We start from the raw sequence: 23604 nt of genomic DNA, 5'->3' as shown, positions 1-23604 counted from the left end.
CTGGAGTTTGCTCAAGAGACCAGCAAACTTCAAAGAGAGCAGAAGAGGAATAACTCCACAGATAGTCAAAATAATGATGGAGATGGTATTTAGTTGGTTTAAAGCTGGTGACAATTCAGAGCTCAGGTTTCTGGTGCATGTGGCTTAATATATGGACTAACAACGTGCATCTGGGGAAAGTCTAAGCAGGCTCCAAGTGGTAATGTGAGTAACACAAAAAGACAAAAAAACTGGAAGTGTTTGCTGTGTAAGTTACAGAAAGTAATGAGATACAATTATGGAAGGTGTGGTGTTTTAGTTTCTCCTGACATAAAATTAAGTCCTGGTTCTCGATAGGGTGGAAGAAGATACTTTATCACTACACTGAGGTCAGTATTAAAAGACCAAACGGTCGTGATTTCTGATAGTTCTTAGGTTTATTTTTTTTCCTTATAACTATGTAAACATAAGACTGATGAGTAAAATTGGGAGGAACATCTATTCTTTTGCATTAATAAAAATTAAAAATTGAGCCTTTAAATGAAGGGGAGAAACCTGTTATCACATAAAGAAAAAGGGAATAAAATTTGGCAAAATTCCCAGTGTTGAGCCATACTCAAAGTCATAAATTAAAAATTAACTAATCTAACTAATGGAACTAAGAGGAAGTAAATACTCTTTATGTACATTATCTTTTCTTAGAAGGTCTGCCTCTCCCATCAATAAAAGGCTTGTGACCTCTTTGACCGCAAACTCACCACGGTATTAAAAACCGTCACTTAGATTTCCTTTGTTTAAGCAATCTGGCAAGCAGCATGGCATTGTTGGCAATGTAACAAACTCTTTATCCAACAGCTAGAATCCCATCCTAATATGCTGTATGTCGTGCTTCAGAATTGGTTGTTTGCAGACTATGGATAAAATGTACCCACCTATACCAGCTGGCTTAATACTGTGTCCAGCATAACTGCTCAGGCTAAAAGGAAAAAAAGAAAAAATGTCCTAAGTGTGACCTTCTACTGGGTCACCATAGTGAAAGGTCAAGTGTAAACCCTGGGATGTTTGAATCTGAACAGTGAGGAGGAATGAGGGCACAATACCAACCCTGTGTCCATTTAGTAAATAATGTTGTGCCTGATGTCTGCAATTTTTAAGGCTCTTACAACACTGTCTAGATGCAGACCTGAGAGAAGCAATAAATATATACTTAAGGGACTGGAAGTAGTATTTGGCTGGTAGAAACTTAATTTGACAAAAAGATTTGGAAAAGACTTCATTGCAGAGTATAAGTTACTAGACATTAGGTGCTAAAGGGCTTATTCGCCTGGCAGAGAAAGAGGTGACAAGTTTGTGTTGGATATAAGACATCTGGGCTTATCAGTGGGGTTGATAACGGGTTAAGACCAAGCTGCTACGATCAGTGGTGGTGTCTCCACTTCTCTCTGTCTTTTGGATGAAGACTGGTTCCTTCTCAGGGAGCTCTCGGGAGATGGGTACAAGTTACTGGTTTAAATACAAGGGCAGTTAGATGAGACTTGAAGGCTTGTGCAAGAGGAGCCAGCACACACTAGCTTGTGCTTTCTTCTGGCCATATGCTTGTCAAATGGGAGTAGTCCATATGTGACAAACGTGCCCACAGAGGTGACTGAAGTACCTATGGCACTGGGTTGGGACAGCCAAGTGTTCTGAGCCAGTGAAGGGGAAAAGTCAAAGCTGTTCTTCTCCACTGGGCAAGAGATGGGGCACAAGGTTCACTAGCTCTATTCAGCCAAGAGAAATAAAAGTATTGGAGAAGTTCACGGACTTCCCCAAGGTAAAAGGGGAGAGAAATTGGTGTTCTTTATTGCTAAAGTACTGACTAACAGTATAGAACCACTGCAGCATGGCAAGGTACAATGTGTAAACATTCCTTTTACATATTATCGTGCTCAATCTTTAGATGTACTTTTCAGGCTTTTTCTTTATATTCTTAACTTTCATGTCGTGGTGATTTAACAGGCAGCTCAGCACCTCCATGTCACACTCTTGTTCCCCCTCCTCATCAGATCAGGGAGAAAACAGGATGAAAAAAAAGGTTCAGGGGTTGAGATAAGGGCAGGATGATTGCTCACCGACCACAGAGGCAAAACAGACTCAGCAAAGAGAGATTAATGTAATTTATTGCCTACTCCCAACGGACCAAAACAGTGAGAAACTAAAAACAAATGAAATATGCCTTCCCCCCCCATCCACCCTCTTCTAAGTCCTCCCTTCAAGCAGCACAGGGGAATGGGGGCTGTCGTTGGTCCCTAACATTTCATCTCCCCTGCTCCTTCACAGTCGCTCTCTGCCCCTGCTCCCCGTGGGGTCCCTCCCACGGGATGCCGTCCTTCCCGAACTGAGCCTGCGGGGGCTGCCCACAGGCAGCAGCTCTTCAAGAACTGCTCCCACACGGCTCCGTCCCACGGGGTCCATCCCCCAGGAGCAAACTGCTCCAGCACGGGTCCCCCACGGGCGGCAGCTCCCCCCAGACCCCTGCTCCTGCGTGGGCTCCTCTCCACGGGCTGCAGCTCCGGCCCGGGGCCTGCTCCTGCGGGGGCTCTCCATGGGCCGCAGCCTCCTCCAGGCCACATCCACCTGCTCCACCGGGGGCTCCTCCACGGGCTGCAGCGTGGAGATCTGCTCCGTGTGGGACCCGTGGGCTGCAGGGGGACAGCCTGCTCCACCAGGGGCCTCTCCACAGGCTGCAGGGGAACTTCTGCGTGCCTGGAGCACCTCCTGCCCTCCTGCTGCACTGACCTGGGGGTCTGCAGGGCTGCTTCTCACTCCTCACTCTCCCAGTTGCTGTTGCACAGCAGGTTTTTTTTTTTTTTTTTTTTTTTTTTCCCTTTCTTCAATCTGCTCTCCCAGAAGCACAACCGATGTTGCTCACTGGCTTGGCTCTGGCCAGCAGTGGGTCCCTTTTGGAGCCATATGGAGGTGGCTCTGGCCTGACATTGGGAGGCTTCTGGGCTGTGCTCACACAGCTCAAACCACACCAGGCTGACCCACCTCTTCCCTGGCAGTTGGCACCAGGGGTGTCCCTGCTGATGGGTGGGTTCTTGTCCATGGGCCAGCTGATGGAGAGTCTGAGTCCACACAGGGAGTAGGTGATTACTACTTTTATACCTTTTCTTATGCCCCACGTTCAGCCCTTTCAAACCAGTTAAATGTGAATCTGGTGCTGGTGATCAGCTGGTGCTCAGCTCATGCTCCAGGCGGTGTCTAGCACCTCCTTATCCTTGAGATTATTTAACTCTCGCATTCCTTTGTTCCCTTTATCTCTGTTTGTGTGAGCCTGCAGTGTCACTGGAGATTTATGGGGGTGGGGGAGACCACCAGGCCTCTGTCTGTCATGGCAGGACTTTGGTCAACCTACACGGTGCAGTGACATAGTCAGGGACCCTACCCTCTGAGGGCACCCCAAAGGTATCTCCTTCTTGATGGCCATGGCACCCCTAGTCCTGCCCTTGCAGTGCACTGTCAATGTGGCATCCTGTTGGTCAAGGTGGGATCTCTGTATTTTATACTGGGGGAGCACGCTGAAGGAACGATGCACAGTAAGCTAAAAATAGTGTCAAAAAGGTCTGAAAATTATCTATGCTCCCACCCTACTAGGATTTACAGGTCTTCCAGAAAGACAAAGGAGAGGCAGAATGGGATGGAAGGCCCTTTAGAGATCTGGCACGGTGAGCCAAAGATTTGTGCAAGGGAAATGCCAGAGCTCAACTAATGCTGTTGAGGAACTGGAGCAAGCTATAAGAGATCAAATCTATCTGATGCATAATTTAACTCCTGAAATAGGGAAATGCCCACACTATGTCAAGCAAACACTGTACTGCTCTTTTCATGTCTGGATGAAGCCTTTAGGATTTATGAACCTATTGGCACCTGCAGCAGTAATTTTCGTCCTTGCTCATACAATCTGAATCATTTGCTTGCATTCTAAAATGTAGTAATTGACTTAAACAGCTATTATGCTCTTGTTTTTGTGTTTTGTGGGGACAAGAGGTGAAGGTTGTAGTAGGTACATGTTCTGTTGGTTACGGTGTTAACCCCTGTAGCCTTGTCAAAAGAGAGGAGGTATGGGCACTGTGGTAGGCGTATATTCAGTGTGTAATAGTGCTGACCCTTTTCTTGGAGAATTTTTGGGCTCTGGGTTTTCCTGATTTACAAAGGCAACATATCAAAATATTTTAATGATGCATATTTTAAAACCAGTGACTTTAAAACAGGATTATGAAACAGTGACCCAGGAAACTGGTGTTGCAAATGCTGGTTACCATCATTAAAGAATATGTGTAAGTATATCAGTTGTCTATGAGACTAGAGCTATCATCTGCTATAAGACCAATCATGATAAAAATCCCTAGAAATGAAATAAAGAGGTCCAGGCACTTCTAACAATTTTTAAAGGTCAATAGAGAACACAGAAAACAAAAGAAAGAAAGAGAGACAGAGAGAGAGAGAGAGAGAGAGACAAAACAACAATAAAAACAGGTAACAGCTTATTATTCATTTTTTGGTACTGGATCAAGGGAATTTGACTAGCTCTGTGTAAGCAGCTGTACATCAAGCTGTGTCAGTGTGATGTCTCTCTTATATGTCTTTAAAATGTATGTTGAGTTGCAAGGTGTTGGAGACAAATACTGTTCTCACCTTGAATTGTTTTACTCAAACCAGGAGAATGAATGACCTTTTGAACTCATTTTGAATTGCAGCAGCAGTCCTATTTTATTGCCTGTTGTCTTTCTCTGTGAAACAGAGATGGTGTCAGGTATTTATTGGAAGGAGACTTTTTTTTTTTTCCTAGAAAGTGGTGTTTTTTTGTTGTTGTTTATTTTTTAAACTTGATTGCATTAATTATTTCTGTAGCCCTGGTTACTTAAATCATTTGCAGCCATCCTGAAACACAGGCTCTGGACCTGGCCAAGCAGGAACTTGAGCAAAATTGCTCTTTAATACAATCAGCCAATTTCCCAATGTTGTCACTTTCCTGTGCCCAAGGACAATACCTAGACCTTGGTTTCTGGACAATATTTAACCCTTTTCTTATCTTGTCTTAAGCTGGCTAAATACAAAACAATTAACAACCTCTTTGCTCACCCCGGAGCATGGGGCTAATCCTACTGAGCATCAGCAGTGCTCCTGAGAGCACTCCCTCCAACCACCCCTTTGTGTATGTGCTGCAGGCAACACCGGGTGCAGTGTAATTGAATTATTCAAGGCCAATTGAACCATGCTCCACCATCTCTGTGGACTGTGAGTGCAGACAGAAGGTGTGCAGCTTCCAAGCCACCTGTCCAGAAGCAGACTTGCTCAGAAAAGTATTAAAAAGTTAGGAGGAGTACCAGCAACTAGTTCTAATGTGTGAAAGAAAAATGGATTGTTGTGCGTTGGAGCACAGTAAACCTCGTGTTGTAACTTGTGTTGCCATGACCCCCACTCTTCCTTCCTTGCATCTGTTTGTTTTAATGCAGTTTTCAGCTACGTCCTTGCCACCACAGCTGGTAGCAAGGGGCAAGAGATGGGGTTGCTTGGTGGGGCCTCTACAAGCACACAGCAGCACTTGTGCCTGCACCCCGTCAGCCACTAACTAGAGCCAAGGACTATCCGTGCTTCGAGGCAGGGACTAGGTCTTCCATCTGCAAAGTATCTTGTACGCCACAGAAATATAAATAGAGCAGATTGGACTTCATCATTTCTCTAAACCCTGCCTAGGATTTGTACTACTCTGGACCCCCTAGAGCTGATTATAAATGGGGAGTGTGATGTAAACCCCGATGTTTCCGCATCTTTCCCATCAGGCTTTTTGAATGGAAATTTATAATTGTACAGGAAACCGCTTTGAAGTAATTAATGGTCACTTTCTCATTCTTCCTTTTTCTTCAGAGGGTATCTGGATTACAGCCATTGATGGGAAACCACAAGAACCTGCTGGCTCCAGCCACTGACACCACAGGCCCACAGCCCTCCCCCCCCCACCCCCCGAATATCCCAGCTCCTCAGGTCCCTTTTGTTTCCCCTTCTTATCAGTCACAAAGTCCAGGGGCCCCTCTCCAAAGCAATGCTGGAGCTCCTCAATGGCCCATCCGTTTGTAACTGGAGACTTTGGGTCTTCGGCATTGTCTCCGTTATCCCTTGTCCTCCGGGTTTGTGCCTGGGTGTCCTTGTTTATCACACACCTTTGCTTATTATCCCCTTTGCTTTGAAAAGGTCCTTGCTCAGATAACCTTAATGAAGCAAATGCTCTTACCTTCCGCATACTCTCACAAGTCGGGTATACAAGATTTTAATCTTTCTAACTTGCATACCTTCTGGTATTAAAGACAGAGGTCTGTCAAGGTTGTTGGCGAGATAGTTCAGAGCACATTGCTTGGGATTTTTCTCTGCTCTCTTGGATTATTTTTTTTTTTGCCCATTATGCATGTTCCACTTTAATAGATTTTAGTGTCATTTTTCAATATGAATCTTGAAAATACAATTTTTAGTTTATGCACATAATATAGTCCAAATTACAAATTCAGTGCCAAGTGGCTTTTCTATTTATACACAATAATTTTTTTTTCACTTTTTTTTTTTTTTTGGTAAGGGCAAGGTAAAAACTGAGGTTGTAGAAAGGTCCTACTTAAGGGATTTTTAACTTAATTTACTACAGTGGTTTTACAAGTAGGGATGAGGCGTAGTTAGAAATGTTCCTCTGTGCCAAGTTAGCTTTTATCTGGGAGTTTCTGTTCGGTGCAGATGTATGTATGCAATAAAAAAGAGCCCCAAAGCAACCATATAGGGAAACATCTGAGTACTCTTCAGCGTTATATTTTGATGATACATTGCGCAATTTGGGAAGTAGCCAAGATAAGATGTCGGCGACTGAATTATTCTCGGGGTCAGGACGGGGGTGCAGACCTCCTGGTCGAATCTTCTCCGTTACTTCCTCTAGAAAATGATACAAGTCTCAAGAAGTAGAATAAGAATAAAAATATTACGATTGACGATGATGATGAAAAAGCCATCCGCTAGGTAGGAAGCTTAGCTTCTGCCTGCATGGGGGCTGCTGTTTGACCACCAGAAGGGGGTCCTTACTCCTGCTGCAGTTCCCCCACCGTCAGAGCACTGACTACAGCCAGCAAGAGTGGGGTTTCTGCCACTTGTGTGCCAGCTCAACAACCACCACAACGCCAGCCCCCGCGATGGCAGCAGCTATGGGAGCGGGCGCTGGCAAAACCCCAACCGTTCGTGCCTTCGCAACCGGGGGCCGATGCTGAGATTTTCCCCATCGTCTCCGGCCCTATCTACTAGGGAAGGAGGGGGATGTTTCGTGCTGGGTGCCCGGCCAGGGGGGTCCCGCCCGCCGGGAGGGGCCGGCCCGGCCCCGCCTCCGCCCCCGCGGAGCGGTGCGGAGCTGCGCGGAGCCCGGAGGAGCCCGGAGGAGCCGCGGAGATGCTGAGCTCGCCCTGGGCACGCTTCTACTCCAACAGCTGCTGCCTCTGCTGCCATGTCCGCACCGGCACCATCATCCTCGGCGTCTGGTACCTGGTAAGAGGGGGTTTGGGGGGGTCCCGACACGGGCAGGTGCGGCTGAGCCCCGATAAGGGTCCGGCGCTTCTCCGCCGCTCCTTGGCAGGGCCGGTGGTGGAAATCTGCCGACAGCAAGAGAGGAAATCCGTGTGGATTTAAAGGTAAGCAGGGGTCTCGAGCAAAAAGCAGGTTTGGGGGTGAAGATGCGAGATGTGAGGGTTTGTCCCGGCTCCCCAAACTTCGGAGCAAGGGTTCACTGCTCACTGCAGCGCTGCGACCCCGTGGATGCGCTGACTCCGCCGAGGCTGCTCAGGCTCTGACCGCGCTGCACAGAAAATCTTGTGCTCTCAAGATTTTTGGGAGGCTGCTTTGCAAAGAGGGCAGGTGCTCTCGTCACTGCTGCTCCGCATGTGCCGGATAACTGCTGGTCGATGGCATCCGAGCCTGGCTGACAGGGGGCTGGAGGCTTGCAGGAGCCTCTGACGTGTATCAGGAAGACTTCTTTCCTCCACCAGGCTGGAGGAGTGAGGGATTGACCCTTGAGGCACAGCTTTAATGGGTCATCATCCATCCATCCATCCATCCAGAGGCTGTTGGGCACCTGGCATTGCTGGACACCCGGTTGTCCAGCCAGGGAAAGAGGAGGAGATGCACCAAGCCCCCATCTCCTCTCCTGTCATTGGCAATCTTTTCTCAACCCCTTGGGTAGCAGTGCAGGAAAAGCAGCTTTTCCAGAGCCAGCCCCGTAGTTGTGGGGTTTGCAAATGTGTCACAACAATAAAAAGAGCTGGTTCGTCGCTCTGGGTTATGTGGATGTGCTGCTTCTCAGCCTGTTTTGTCTTCCCAGTCTCTTGGTGCGAGAAATCCATCCCCATCTGATGCCAAGGCCACGCAGAGCTGTTTGCCAAGGGTCACTGCAGACGGAAGCAGATTAGACCCAGGCTTGTTTGCTAACTGCTGAAATTCCCTTCAGAAGGAAGCAAAAAATGCATGGCTGTCCTCCATTGTAGGGCAGCTCATTAAATAAATTCAATCAGCGTAATTAAAATGCTAGGTTGACATCTATGTCCCAGAAATCACATAAAATATGATGTCCTATAAAATGCATATTTCACCACTGATAAAATGGTGTGTCAGTTCAGCTATTTCTTGCTCCCCGTTTAATAGTTAAATGAAATATCCACAGCCCGTGGTATCCGAAATAATCACAGCATTGAAAAAGATGCCCTTTTTGCCCACCTATAACAGAGTTTCAGTGAGTCTGAATATGACCTGAAAGCTTCTGAACATTTCTTCCAGGATTCTTGTTATTTCTTTCTGCCTTCAGCTGAATGAAGCCTCTTTACATCAGCTCCACAAAGACAGGGATACAGATACTTTAGCTTTTCAGTGGACCTAAAAATATTCAAGGAAGAGGGAAGTAAGTGCATTAGCTTAGCTTTAGTTGCAAAGAAAACGCTGAGGGCTTTTTTTTTTAGACTTTACCTACCATGTTACTAACATTTAAATGCCAGTGCCCCAGTTTCACTTACTATGTTTCTGCAAAACCTCTTTAAAAATGTTCTTTTTTAAGTATTGATTTTTTCCTGATTTATACCTCTTCCTACTTTGCTTCCTTCCCTTTTATACATTTTTCAGGGCAGATTCCTAAATGACTTCAAACTGACAATAGCTCATAACATGCCAGTTAACTGATAACACTGCTTTCTACTCTTTCTCATATATCACACGTACTTTTATTTTTAAGGTTGACTATTATGAACAGAAATTTTGCTGCATGTTGATAATAAATACTAAACCTTTTTGCCAGCTTACTAAGTTAGGAGGTAAATAAGGGCTAGCCCCTTAAGTCAATAAGCCCCTTAAGCCCCTGGTTGTAAGTTCTAGTTTACAAAGTCATATAAGAAAATAATGTTTTATCTCAGATCAATTATGATCTGATACCTTATACATAAAAATTGGTGCTGTCCTGCTGGTGATTTTTCCTCTCCATTCATTCATTCATTCTGTGTGGTTGTATTACTTCAAACCACAAATGAGCTATGAGTGTTACCTCAAATAAAAGTTAAAAAAAATCTTTGTTTTTTCACCACCAATATGTTTTCTCTATACTGTTATATACTCTCTATACTGTTACTCTATACATTAATCTTTACAGGAAATTACTTGAGAAAAAAAAATCCCCCTAGAGAATGAACAGTTTTCTTTTTTTTTTTTTTCCATATCTTGCTTCTTGTGAAGTGCAAGTCTTACTAATTCTCTGACTATGAATATAATGCTTCAGTATCACAGAAAGAGTTTCTTAAGAAGAAAAAATACAGTAGCTTGTAAGTTTGGGGAGGTCTTTTAAATAACATTTTCACATGTTGAACAGGTTTTCAGCTAGGATAATTTCAGGAGGCAGAATTTCTGAGTAAATGTGGAAAAAAGCAGTGTGTGTCTCTGGGATGATGTTTTAGCTCTTCAGTTTTAATGTTTTAATTGTATGTTTGGGATCCTTCAAATAACGGAGAGTGAGGGGAGCTGAGTGCAGGTGGGGCTGTCGGGTGATCAGAGCACTTTCCCCTGCAGGTGAAGGACAGGAACAGTGGTTTCATAAAATATCTATAGCTGGGAAATAAGTATTTAACTTTGTTTCATTTTAGAATATAATGGATCTCAGAATGCTAATGTTTCTGCAGCTGTTGAGTTTCGGTAGTTTCTTTCTGGTAGAGCCATAGGCACCACATCTAGACTAACGTAATACAGCATTATATGATATTACACTATAGTATGCATCTTAAAATATACTATCAAAAAGCACTGACGTACTTCAATGTAAAATGTAACTTGTAAAGGGTGAAATAGCCAAATATCAATCAGAGGAAAACTCCTGACAGCAATATCTAGCAGGGCTCCAGAGTGGCCTGCACTTCAGGAGCTGATGTGCTACACTGGGGAGAAAAACTTCAGGCATGCTGTAATGTTGAAGATAAATGTAATGTTCATAAACTGGCAATAATATGGCTGGCTGGAGGGTAATATTTATTCAGAAATCTGGGGACCAGTTCAGTTCAGCTGGTTATTGATCTTTGTCTCTCATCCCACTGGCATGGACTTTACACCTCTTTGTATTATATCAAACATGAAATCTGAGGCCATGAGTAATAAAGCAGAAGACTTTAGGGCACAAAAGTCTTAAAAGTGCCATATATGTAGGGAAAAAAGAAGGACAATGAGAATGAAAAGCTGGCGTTTTTGTTAGCTCCAAGTGATCCAGTGGGTAGCGGTGAGTCAGAGTAATATCCTCTTTGGTAACAGCACTTGTAAACACAGCATGTTGTCTTCCCGAGTAAATGCACTCCCCTTTCTTTATCTAAAAAACAAAGAAGAAACAGCTCTGATGTGCTGACATTGCCACAGAAGGGTTTTCCATTAGCTCGACACATGGCAGCAGGGGCTTTGTTTACACCCCGCGGCTCTGCCGGCACCATCTGGGACAACGGCAATTATTTTCCATTGACTTGCGCGGGGCAAAGATGAAACTTTCATCTTTCTGGAAAAAAATTCCGGGAGGGGTAGTGGTGGGGGAACAGGAGAAGAAGGAGCTTTGTCCCCGTGTATGCGGGGCAGCCGGGACCCCACAACCACCGCGGGAGCTGTCCGGCACGGCCCGTGCTGAAGCACTGCTCCGTCTCCTCAACCCAGGGCCCTGCGAGGGAGCCTAAAAATAAAAAACTAATGGAAGAGCAAGAGCCTTTTATGACTGCCAGTTATTCAGATTGTGGAGGCACTCTCTGAAGGACGTGTGGTACGAACATAAATAGAGCAAGCCTAAGTTTTTAGCCGGGGTGGCTTCAACGTTCGAGCTATTTGTGGAAAGCTCAGGACGGATTGCTAGTCGTGATGCTTCAGTGCTGGATTTTTCTGAGCAGATGGCTGAAAACTTGAATGGTTTCTGTCAGCATTCCAGTTGTTTTTAATGATGGGATAGAGTCCTAATGGATGAAAAAATGTATTGGTACTATCCTTTTTATACGGTAAAGCAAAAGAGAAGTACTGCTTACTATAGCCTCATTGTGCAATGGATTTACAGGTTGCTTATCTCTGCTGAGATCAGTAAAGTGTGCTTGGCCTGATGTCAAAAAGAGATTCAAGATCTATACTTTGTGACTGGGCCATGTTTATTCCCTTGTCTTTTCTAAGGCCTGTGCAAAACAGCATGTATGGCGATGTGCTTAAATACCCATTAGAAGATTACTGAAATCTTGGCTTACTTGGCAGGGAGCAGAGATCAGCACTGACTGTTCATGTAAACAAAATATACCCACACTGAGGTCCTTCTAACCTGCTCTGTTCTCACTCCTGCAACCCTTAGACTGTCTAGGACTGCTCACATCAGCAAGGAGTTGTAAGTGTCGGTCACTTGAATGGTGTGAAAAAGTCTTTTCAGGGAAGGCAGAAGAAATTTAAAAAAAAAAAAAGTGAAGTTATCATTTTCAAACCTGTGAGAATTGGGAGACTTTGAAAAACTAAAAAATAAAAACAAAAAACAAACACAATTGAATTGTGAAAATTGTGAAAATGGGGAAATCGCACCATTAGAAACTGAGGTTCAAGGAAACTGGGAACTTTGTTATCTTGGGGCCAGGTTGTGGGAATTCGCATGAATGCAAGTTTGAGGTCTTGTGCTTTACTTAGAAATTTCATAGATTCATAAAAATTATTATGGTTGGAAAAGACCTCCAAGATCTCCTGGTCCAACCATCACCCTACCACCAATGTCACCCACTAAACCATGTCCCTAAGCACCAAGTCCAACCTTTCCTTCAACACCCCCAGGGATGGTGACTCCACCAACTCCCTGGGCAACCTGTTCCAACTCCTAACTACTCTTTCTGAGAAGAAATTTCTTGTAATTTCCAACCTGAATTTAGATTTCTTTGTTTTTATTTGGAATGAAATTGGCTAAGAATACAGTTTCTCCAATTTTATGTGCACACAAATGGTCATACTGAAGTCTCTGTTCCTTCATACCAGCCAGGGATGTCACTTTCCATGTTGTGGCAGTGTGATGTAGCTGGGCTGTTGGGTCGGGTTATCCTGCAGGCACTGCTGGTCCCTCTTCTGCCTCCTCTAACAATCCAGTACTGGTGGCACTATCTTGCAGAATGGGGCTCGCTGTGGGTTCACCAGGTGATTACACCTCCGTGGCTCAGGCCTGGGCAGTACATTCACAGGGAAGACCTGGGTGGTGCCAGTGACACGGCTAATTTCCATCCCTTAGCAGGAGATGCAGTGTCAGCAGCAGACGAGTGTTCTCCACTGGCAGGTGAAGGGGTCAGCACGTAATCTGAAATGACTCGAGCTGCCTGATTCTTGTAGTGGAAATAGCTACAATGACTGAATATTTATGTTCCAAGTTCCTTGCCTACAAAATTATTGTTATCTTTTTTATTGTCTGTGCTTTCTTTCATAAAATTAATACTGAGATCTTGGAGGGGGGAAAAAATATTCCCAAGTAACTCTTGGAGCCTTCCTGCTTTGAAAAAAGAAACATGAGTGCTACTTTCAATGATTTCTACATATCATTGATGTATATGTTGAATACCCAACTGGCACTGGAATCAGGGGGGATCAGGGTATTTACTTTTAGAGTGAATCACATCCATTTCATTATCTTACTGAAGGTGAGCAGGGGATACATTAATGATCCTACACATAAATGTCTGCTCAGGACCTGTATGGTACTTTCGTAAGAAACTGAAAATATATGTCTGCATTTTAGACATGATAAAGCAAAGAGTAAAGACCAGCACTGATCATTCGCATGAACAAGATGCATCTGCTCTGGAGGACCTTCTAAATACCTATATTCTGATTGTAACTTGTATAGAGGGACAGTTTAGAATTATGTAATGGCTACTTGGCTGCTTCATGAAAGGCTTCTGGTGAAGTTCTTTAATAAATTCTTCCCACCACGCACAAACCTAGGCAGGTTTCTACTGTGCAGGACTTTATCCCACTTCCTTTCTTTCTCAGTCCAATTCATTCCTCAGGACTTCTTCAATTAAAATACTGAATAAAGTCCCATGTGGGAGAAATTTAAATGTACAATCAACAAGACAACTTGAAAAGACCCTAATCACTCAACTATGGGTGACAGAATTAATGCATGAAGAGGGCAGAAAGTTTATCTGAAACAACAACAAGAAAAAAAGAGTGGACTCGTAGGTACCTGGTATCTAACACTACCTGTGTTTTCTGTTTTGAGTGAAAATCTCCAGGTTTGCTTGTTTGCTATAATGCACAGAGAAGCAGAAATAGCATTTTTTCAGTCCTCCCCAGACTTTGTCACATATCAGCATTTTTAAAATCTTTTTAAGGCATTGGAAGGCTAAAATTTCTTGTAAGTATCTTTTGGACAGCCCATGCATTTACTAAACGCAAGGATTTCTAAACAATTTTTTAAGCTCTAATCATCTTGTGTATGCAAGTTTTCTTGTATCCCCAGATACCACACTGGGATTTTTCACAGTATGAATTATTGCAACTAGAGATGATAATCTGCATTAGCTGTTCAGGATAGTGACAGAGTTGTCTTTTCCAATTAACACAGTTATCAATTCAGAAAATACAAACTTTTGTAAAATGCGCTTTTTTTTTTTTTTTTAGTAAGGCTTTCAATTGGGTGATAAATTTACGGAGATTACAAGGAACAGTTTTCTCCTTCCTTTGAGAAAATGGACAGTTGAAAGAGGAGCAAAGATTAGATAAATGCTTGTTACAGGAAAGAAACACATTAAAAGTACAGTACACTATATTTACCTTTTTTTTTTTAAAGATGTCATTCAAAAATCATGAACATATTTACAGAAAGGAGAGAAGGTAATACATTAATCAAGTAAAAGGTGTTTAGCAGTTCCATTGAAGGTTAATATATATTTCCTGTTGAGCCAGACATTAAGCTTTGTAAACTGATCATTGATTAAGAGTGACGTCAGTGAAAATGCAATTAGTCTTATATATTCCTGGACATATGGAACGGATGTTGCAAAATAGGCAGGAATTAATCTCCTCTATTGCCTACTTCCTCTCTCATTTTATTGTGAGGCTCATGACTTGACTATAAAGCTATGGATATTCAAAGTGGCCAAAACCTGAAAATGCATGCAAGTTTCTCTGGTGTTCGGCAGCTGAGCTTGGGGCTTAAAGGCCCATATCTCTGGACAGCAGAACAGGAAGGGAAGAGCAATGCTCATTAGTGAAGGTGCAAGAGTACTCCTCATCCATCTGAGGCATTGTCTCTGCCAGCAAGGCATCACTGAAGAAATAATTTGGACTTGAGCCTAGTGCAATGTTCTGGACCTCCTGTGGATCTGCTCTCATTCGTGTGTCTGCAGTCAGTTCCGACTCCTGTGATCTTAGTCCTCTGGCTTAGAGAGCTTTTTAAAGTGCTGTGGCTGCTTTTCACTTCACTTCTGGCTTGTGCTGAGCATGGTCTTGTTCTGTCAGGAGATACTTTAAGCTACTTAATTCAGACAGGACAAATGCTTTCGGCAGAAACATGGGTTTGCAGGAAATTTTCACCTTGCAGAGGTGCATTTTCCAGCTGTGAAACAGCTGGGCCCAGGCAGATTAGATAAATGTGATCAATTTGTTTACTACTTCGGTAATTATCTGTAGTGTACCATCCTTTGTGGTGTGCCTGCTTCTTTTTTATATAGCTAAATTGCTGCCCGGCTTGCAGAATGACGTGAGGATGCAGTGTACTACTTGACAGCCCTTTTCCATTGCTTGGTTTCTGTGGAAATTGCCTGTGGTGACTACGTAAGAATAATTGATCAAAGCTTTGGTGATTTTTTTTTGTTTGGTTGGTTTGGTTGTTAAATAAGCAGGTGTGTGTGGCTTGCTGGAGCACACTCCTCTCACCGTTGCAATAGCTCATGCTCAGAGAGGCTGGAGGTTGGTCTGGGCACAGACAGCACCATGAGCTGGCATGGGTAAGGCACTCCAGCAGCTAGCCAGGGCCAGCTGCCTCTGGCAACCCAGCCTGCTCATTTCCAGCTGCGGTGACTGGGCCATCCTCTGTCACGAGTGCAAATTAAGGTTTAGACTCATGGGAGGTTCCCTAAATCACCCCAACTGTGACACTTGAGCAGGGCCACCCTCAACCTTTCACAGTTGTATTTCCAAATCTGTATTTGGAAGTCAGGGATGCCTACAGAAACCAAACAAATCCCAACTGACTATTTGAAACTCTTTTTCTAACAAGGTTTTAATGCATGCCAACTCATTTCTAGCTCTCCACAGCATCCTGAACCAAGGTGTGCTTTAGTAGGAATTGTGAGTTGTTCAGGCACTGTTGTAACTAGAACATTGCTATATGATTAAATTTCCCCCAGGCTGGGCAGAAGACTACAGCAATCATTTTCAGGACCTTGATCAGATATAGCTTCAACTTTCTTTAAATGCAATGCAAAAGTAAAAAAGAATCCGCCAATAAATTTGAATACAAATATCCCATTCCTCTAAACCACAATAGGACTGAGATTAAGTATATAACAAATTAAACTCTATCTCTAGGGAGGCAGAAATCTCTAGCGTGCATCCTGCACTGCCTGTCCATCTAATTTTTCTTTTGTACATTTAGTCATTACCATATTTCATTAGTGACAGGCCTCTGGTGGTTTGGGTTTTAGGACTGTTTAAAGGCTGGCAGCCAGCAGTAGTTGAGTCATTTGTATAGAAGGGTGCTGATAAATCATGCTGGACTTCCTATATCAATTTAATCAGCATAGACTTTAAAGTTCAATGCTTAGTGTCATTATAATAATCAAAGTTGAGATTGCATATAAAGTCTGATTAAAATATTTTATGCAGCTTTCTATTATATGCTGTCTATAATGGGCAATCTATATTATGCTAGTCTGAGCCTTCCTGGATCATTCTTTGAATTCTCATGAGTAATAAGAAAAAACAAGCAAAAAGAATTGCAGACTCTATGCTGTCTTTTCCATATTGAAGAACAACTTAATTGATACTTCTGGTTTGACTAATGTTCTCCCTATTCCAGTGCAGTGTTTCAGGTAGCAGCCAGAAACATGTGCTTTAAGAAACCACACAGGGAAGTTAGAAAGAATGTCTTGTGCAGGGAAGACATTTTCATTTATTCTCCTACTGTTTTAAGTTAGGGCAATAACCTGAAGCATGAGGGCTTATATTTTGTTTTTTAAGATGCCTGGAAATAGGACTGAGCATGTGCATTTCCTGAATAAACATCTCAACCTTTCTGTATTCCTCGTTACACCTTCAGTAATAATGTCTATGAATGGATATCACTTGTGAAAAGGATGAAGAATTTCCCTTTAACCCAACTTCACTTGGCCATCTTTCTGTTTCCCTTCAGGCTGTTACTCTTTTGTGGGGTGAAAAGCTAGCCAAGTGTGACTGGGTTTCCTTCCTTGAACCATTCATTATTTCATGCATCACTTGCAGCTTGTCCCTAGCCACATCACTGGAGAGTACATACATTTTAAATAGCATGAAGCAGAAGGCTTACAGAGTGGAAAAAAGAGCGAGAAGTATCTGCTCAGACAGCCAGAACTGTCCTGCTCCTTCCTCTCCTAGGAGTTCAGGCCACCGCATGACGTGTGCTCAGACGTAGCTCCTGGCTTCTCTGTGCCCTGAGGGGGAAGACGATTGAATCGCTGCCATGAGATCTGTAATGAAACTTGGGCACATACCAACACACTTCTTGTCTTCTCACGTCATTTGCCTGCTTTCCACAGTCAAACAGCTGTAAAAACCTAATTTCTAAAATTGCCTCCTTTTTTCCTCTTTAATCAGAATTCAGAAAAGAAAAACATAAACTTTGCCTAGCAGGGAGAGGATATAAACAGATAGAAAATTCTGCCTGTAAGGCACTATAGATCATAAACCTTCTTAACTCATTATCAGTGCTAAAAAAGAAATTTGTGAAAGGAGCCCCAGATGGCACGAATCTACCCTGAACTGTTAAGTTATATCATGAACTTTAATTTTTTTTCTTTTGTAGAATTCTTGTGTTCTCTTGATAAACAAAACTTTTCCTTGGCAACGTCTTTTATGCTAAAAGAAAAATGCAACAAAAATGCAAAGAATATGCCCAATGGGATGGTAAAGGTAGATAAAGAGAATTACTGCTATTTGAGTTACCTTACCTAGACATTTTCCATACATTCTAACTTTCTCTGATGGTAATACCGACTTCAAGTATCCAAGTATTATAAAATATTTACAGAACTGTTTTTAGTTTAGTTTGAAGGAGCAAAAATGTTGCTTCTGGTTCTGTTTTTGTTTCTGTTTCTGTTTTGTTTTTGTTTTTCTCTAGATAATGAGCACTAATAATAGGTAAAAAAACTCATTAAAAAATAAAAACTAAAATAAAACTAAAAACTCATAGATAATGAGTTTTGCTTCAGACTACCTTCAGTTTTATTAAAAACATTTATAATTTCTTACTAGTGAAATCAATGTAATCAGTGACTTGCTTCAATAATACTTCTGTAGAGAGCAACTAACTAAATCTACCAGTTTCATGTGTTTTTAAAAGTACACTAGAACTGTATTTTGAAGTCTTGGTTAGCAATGCCCTTCAGATGGCCCACTGGTCATAGTCCTTTAGTCCATCCAACTTTTTGTTATTTTCTACATCATAAAAACAAAGGTTAGCTTTGCAGACTTGTGTTTTTATTCCCTTATCTAAACATATGTTCTTGTCCCTATGTATTAGAGTGGTGTTCACTGCCGTTACAGCCTCTCTGGAGCTGTAGGGCCCCCAGACAGGGTGATGGTGCTCCACCATGGCAGAGGTGCAGGGAATGTGCTGCCCTGGCTCCTCTGGAGCTCAGTGAGGCTGCGAAAAAACTCAAAATTAACAGCCTATGGGTATCTTTCACAGCACAGTGTGAAGAACTTTATGCGCATGGATTCAGTTAAATTGAATTCTCAATATAAATAAAGCAAGCTTTCTTCTTACTTTTTCCCGTAAACATAAGGAACTCTCTTCACTGCATCAGGAAGTCTTGGGAGAAGTCGAGAATATTTGTAGAGCTGACCCTGTGGGGTTCAATAAAAATCAGTGTATTTTTAATGCAATGTGCCAATTTAAAGTAAACTTTATATCTCCTCTTCTAAACTCTTTTATCAGAGCAATTTTATTTCAACTCCTGACTGTAAGCTGGAGGACGGCGTGGAGAAATTTCATTATTGTCACTCCTGACAATTCTTTTAATATTTACAGGCATCTGTGTAAGTCACTAGCTTGAATATTGTTCCCTTTGCTTCAGTTAAGTATCAGCAAAAGATCTGTATTAATGGCATGCTCTTTGGAGCTACTGGAGCTATTTTAATTTTAGGTAAGCTGGGATAGATACCATGCACCCTGCAGCTCTGTGAAGGGTCTGAAATTAAAGCAGTATTCATTTTCTTATCACCTGTTGATACAGTGCTGATGCTCAGTGATATACCTGCTCTCTCTCCTCTGCATTTTATCTCTGTGGGTCACTGCTCATCTCTGGAGCAAATGGTGTGGAAGAGAAGACAACTAACTCACTGATGGCGGGGGTCTCAAAGTGTAGCACATTATATAGTTTCTAAACTCTGAATGCTGTCTGTGGTAAACATGAAGTTGCTTCCTTTCTTCCTAAAACATTGCATGTTCCTTCTAGCAGAGCTGCCTCACACCGTACACAAGTGGCTGGTTCCTTATCCCTGTACAGATGGGAGCAGTAACCGTGGCTGTTGGTGCCGGTCCTGCTCTCAGCACCTGTTGCCTTGCTCCCTGCTCCATGTGTACATGTTCTCTCACACAGTTGTTGCTATTTAAAATCTTCCACTCGTATTTGAAATCATGTTTAGTTAGAAAAATCCAAGCAATGCTCCAATATTTGGACTCCATATCTCCTCTAGAACATGTCCTGCTTTCGTTACGTATGCTGGGGTCTCTACAAAGCAGAGTATTTTTATTTCCCTACATTGAGGAGAAGGGGGGTGTATTTCACCTGTTTGCCAGAGCAGCAAGATTTGGGGATTTATTAATTATTATTTTATTTCTACTACAGGATAGGAGGACAGTTGGACATTTCTAGGACTTTCTGTGAGAACTTTATCGAGTCTCTTGTTAGAACGCCCCAGGTGCCATCCTGCAGGGGCTGAGCCTGGGACAGAGCTGGAGGCTGGTAACAGGGTCCATCAACAGCCCCCACAGCAGCCAGTGATGAACCAGGGCTAGTGGCCATCCAGGGAGCCCAACCAGGAGCAAAAGAGGATGAAACCAGGAACACAGCTGGAGACAAGCTCCATCATACTTTGGAAGGGGTTCACTACGGCAGCAAGGCTAGAAAACAGCTCTCCTGTGGTGTTTCTTAGGCAGGGACTGACAGTCCTGGGCTGAGCTGAAATGGGGTCCTGGGTCACGGGCAGGCATGGGGGCAGGTCCCAGCTGGGGCCTGTTGATGCCTCAGGGGTTCCTCTCCTATAACTCTGTGTAGAACTATGGCCATAACCAGCAGCAGGACCTCGTGGTCATAGCTCTGACTTGATAGTGGGAACTCTTGAATTTTATGCTCACCACTTAACACCAACCACCCTGCTGCATGATCATGAACATGTTTCTGTTTCTCAATCCACAAAAGGAGGATGATGTTTCATCAAGGAGGCACAGCGTTTAGTTGCTGACTGAAACATTGCATAATTAAAATGTTTTCTAAGCATTGTTAATTTGTTGTTACATCATTTGTTGTTGAAGGAATGTAAAAAAATTTCAAAGAAATCTTGGCTCTATTGAGAGAGCAGTAAAACAACCTTTGCTTTTCCTCAAACAGATATTTCAACTCTTATAAAAACTGCATATGTCAACAGGGATTCACTTTATGCTCTTTTCCTTGATGATGTGTCCTTAGAAGATGCTACATCAGTAAGTTTTTAGGCACATTAAATTTATGCATTAAAGCATTATTCAAAATTCAATGGTTGCTTCACAGCTGAAACAAAAGAAAAACCCTAACAAGGCACCCAACTGTGCATACATATCTTCTCTTGAGAGAAAGGTTGAGCAAATAAACAGTTGGTGTATTTTTTTTTTTTTTTTACTTTTCATTGCTAACAGCACATTTGGAAGGGGCTCGGAGATCGTTATGAGGATCTCAAGACAAAAACCTGGTAGGTCAGGAAAGTGATGTACTAAAGAGCCTTGGAGAGATGCCCACTGACTGCACTAGGCTTTAGATCAGACAAACACATCCTGTGTCTTTATACACAGACTTACAGACTATGCTGACCAACATGTAATATGAATCTGAACATACCCATATGGAGAAAGTAGAGTGCCTAGGTCAGTATTTTATGAATCTTCCTATCTATATCTGTACAAAAGATTAAACTGGCATGCCTTTAAAATAGCAACAGTATGCATTTATAGTTTCCGATTGCTTGATTATTTTGAGTACTCTCCGTAAGTAACACTTATTTATTTATTGCTGATAGCTGCCCTCAAGCTTTCCACAGAAGAGTTTAAAGCAATAACTGGATTGAAACATAAAGTTATATATAATGTTAAAAACTGAGAGGATTTATAGAATATTACTTTGAATCCTGATGGTCATGTGATCTGCCTTGGAAGCCAAGCCGAGACTTGAAAGACAAGCCAAAACTATGGCAACAGCATTCCCAACACAAAACTACCTAACTGCTCTGTGAAAAAAATGCAGTAATGAAGATTCCTAAACCCTTCTAGACAATCTCCTCTATTGTTCAGCAAGTTGCATAACCTAAATTCCCTTTTCCTGTAATTTAAATTTGTTACTTTACTCATCTCCCAGTGGATCTGAAGGATTTTATTGCCTCCTTTTCCTTGCCTTTCATATTCTGCATATGAAAGGCTGAGAGTATCTCCCTCCACCTTCTCTTCACTAGACTAAGCAATCCCAGCTTTTCCACTGTCAGTCACACATTCTGGATGTCTGATCACCCTCTGTTCTGCTGTAGGATCCTCCACAGGGTTTTTCTTGGTATGTTTTTGAAGGGCTTTGAACTGCACCCTTCCTGCAGAGCCCCTGTGGAGGGCATGTGGGAGGTCAATTTGCATCTAATACCCAGGATCCTGCAGCAGGTATGGGACAGTGCTGAATCATTTTCAGTTTATTCACTGTAACTCCCAGGACTCCTTTCTGAGGAACTGTTGCCTGCTCAGTTATCTCTACTCTTGGTCTTCTGTAGGTGTTTGTCACAAATGAGGTGCGCTACTCTCTATTTGTCTGACTTCTGCCATAGTTGGTCAGTGTCCTCACATCTTGGCATTGGCTGAAATGGAAGAAAGACACAATTCACAAGTTACTTGAAATACCATTTGAACAATACTGGAGAACCCCTAACCAATATGTCTTCTGTGAATCCTTGAGAGCTATTTTTCATTCCAGCCATGCAGCTGGATGCGCGCTCACCTTCCTGCACCTTCAACCAGACCAGGTTTTTCTTGCTCACTACCAAGACTCTCAGTATGTCAAGAGGCCTGCTAAGATGCAAAAAGTTATCTACTCCTTTTCCCCTGCTCACAAAGCCTATTTTACCTGTCAGAGAAGGTGAGTAGGATGAGATAATGTGGCTTGTCCTTGAGAAACCCATGGAGGTTGTTGCTTATGACCGTACAAATTTTAAGTGCCAACAAGGAGACCACTTGATTGTCTGTTCCTGGGTTTATTTTATTCTCAAATTGCACAGTCTAGTCAGAAATTCTTTTTATGGCCTTTCTGCTTTGTGAAGGTATAAACTGGATGTGTTCTTTCCCTGTCTTGTGAACTCAATCTATTCTTAACAATTTTTCAAAGAACATTGTTAACAAATCTGATGTCAGCTAAACACAGCAGAATTTGCCCATCAAAAAGCATGTAGCTTACCCAAGAAATTCTCTAGCCTGTTCATATCTTATTATAGCTCGTTCTACACCTTTTTATTGCTGTTACTAACCTGTGATCAAATTGAGATGACTTCAAAGTGCGAACCAGAGCAATACAAATCCATCTTTCCCAGCATATTCTATAATCAGCATTCTTTTCTTCATTTTTTCCTGTTGATCAGTTATCTTCTTACTTCTGTATAATAATCTTTTAGCCAGACAGTGTTATTTCATGCTGAGCAATCTTCTTCCCTGCAATTAGTCTCCTCATCACTTCAAAGAGCTATAAGTATTTTGTTCGGATTTGTTTCAAAGTACAGCTCTTCCCTACCTCTGCATTCCACTCATACCTGACAATCTGTTTCTACAGAATTTCTCAGTCAATCTTATGTTCTTGCGTTTAATTCACTTACTGAGCTTCATAGAGCAAGTCTTACTGGGTGTGAACTTCTCCCCATGCCACGTGCCACAAAATGTGTTCGTCAGGCATTGGGCTCATGGTGCCACCTACTCCTGTCCCCCCAAAGCCTCCTGATTTAGCAGCTCATGTGAACCTGCTCATTATTCACAGCCTCTTCTCAAATGCAGCCTCTTCCAGCAAATAAGCCCTTCTTTGATCATCTAGCACTTTAATGGGGCACATCACCAATTCCAGCTCTGCCCTGCTAGTAAACTTTCACTGCAGCGCTCATTTGTAGTAATCACAAAGTTACTGTTTTTAATTGATTTGGAGTTTTTTGACAGAAAAAAAAAATGGCTGTGTTAACATGTTCTGTAATCTGAAAGAACAGAGATAACTTGTCTGATGTTGTGGGAGAGAGTCTGAAGGAAAAGGAATGACGAACATTTTGTTTAATTTTCCTGCCACTTGGGAAAGAAATATATCCTGCCCACACAAACCTAGAGGAACTAATTCTGGTGTTAGTGAAATGCTACAGTTTTGCAGCTGGAAAACAGCCAGTGCCTCAGTCGGCAGCAGAGCCTGTGGTGGGACGTCCTGCCCAGAGTTTCATTATGGATTGCTTTCACAGCCTGACCCTTCTCCCTTCTTCTCCATAGATCATCAACTCGGTGGTACTGCTGATTCTGCTGAGCGCCCTGACCGACCCTGACCAGTACCACCTCACCAGTGCCGAATTAGGGGGTGAATTTGAATTTATGGATGATGCCAGTAA

The 23604-nt window shown here is 42.7% G+C and overlaps 1 protein-coding gene across 3 annotated transcripts in view; it reads left to right on the top strand.

The window, feature by feature from the left end:
- The first annotated feature begins 7213 nt into the window (after positions 1 to 7213).
- Positions 7214 to 23604, top strand: part of LAPTM4B (lysosomal protein transmembrane 4 beta) — a 60809-nt gene continuing 44418 nt past the window's right edge. The window contains exons 1-2 of one of the 3 annotated variants that reach the window (XM_083823337.1): positions 7214 to 7533; positions 23489 to 23600. In XM_083823337.1, coding sequence (XP_083679463.1) covers positions 7309 to 7533; positions 23489 to 23600 — 337 coding nt within the window. In that variant the 5' untranslated portion in view covers positions 7214 to 7308. The remainder of the gene's footprint in view (positions 7534 to 23488; positions 23601 to 23604) is intronic. The other 2 variants (XM_083823336.1, XM_083823338.1) reach the window with 2 other exon arrangements.

This window comes from Anser anser (assembly GCF_964211835.1).
Source record: "Anser anser genome assembly, chromosome: 2".
In the NCBI taxonomy this organism is placed as follows: Eukaryota; Metazoa; Chordata; class Aves; order Anseriformes; family Anatidae; genus Anser; species Anser anser.
This window is presented reverse-complemented; position numbering and strand designations above follow the sequence as displayed.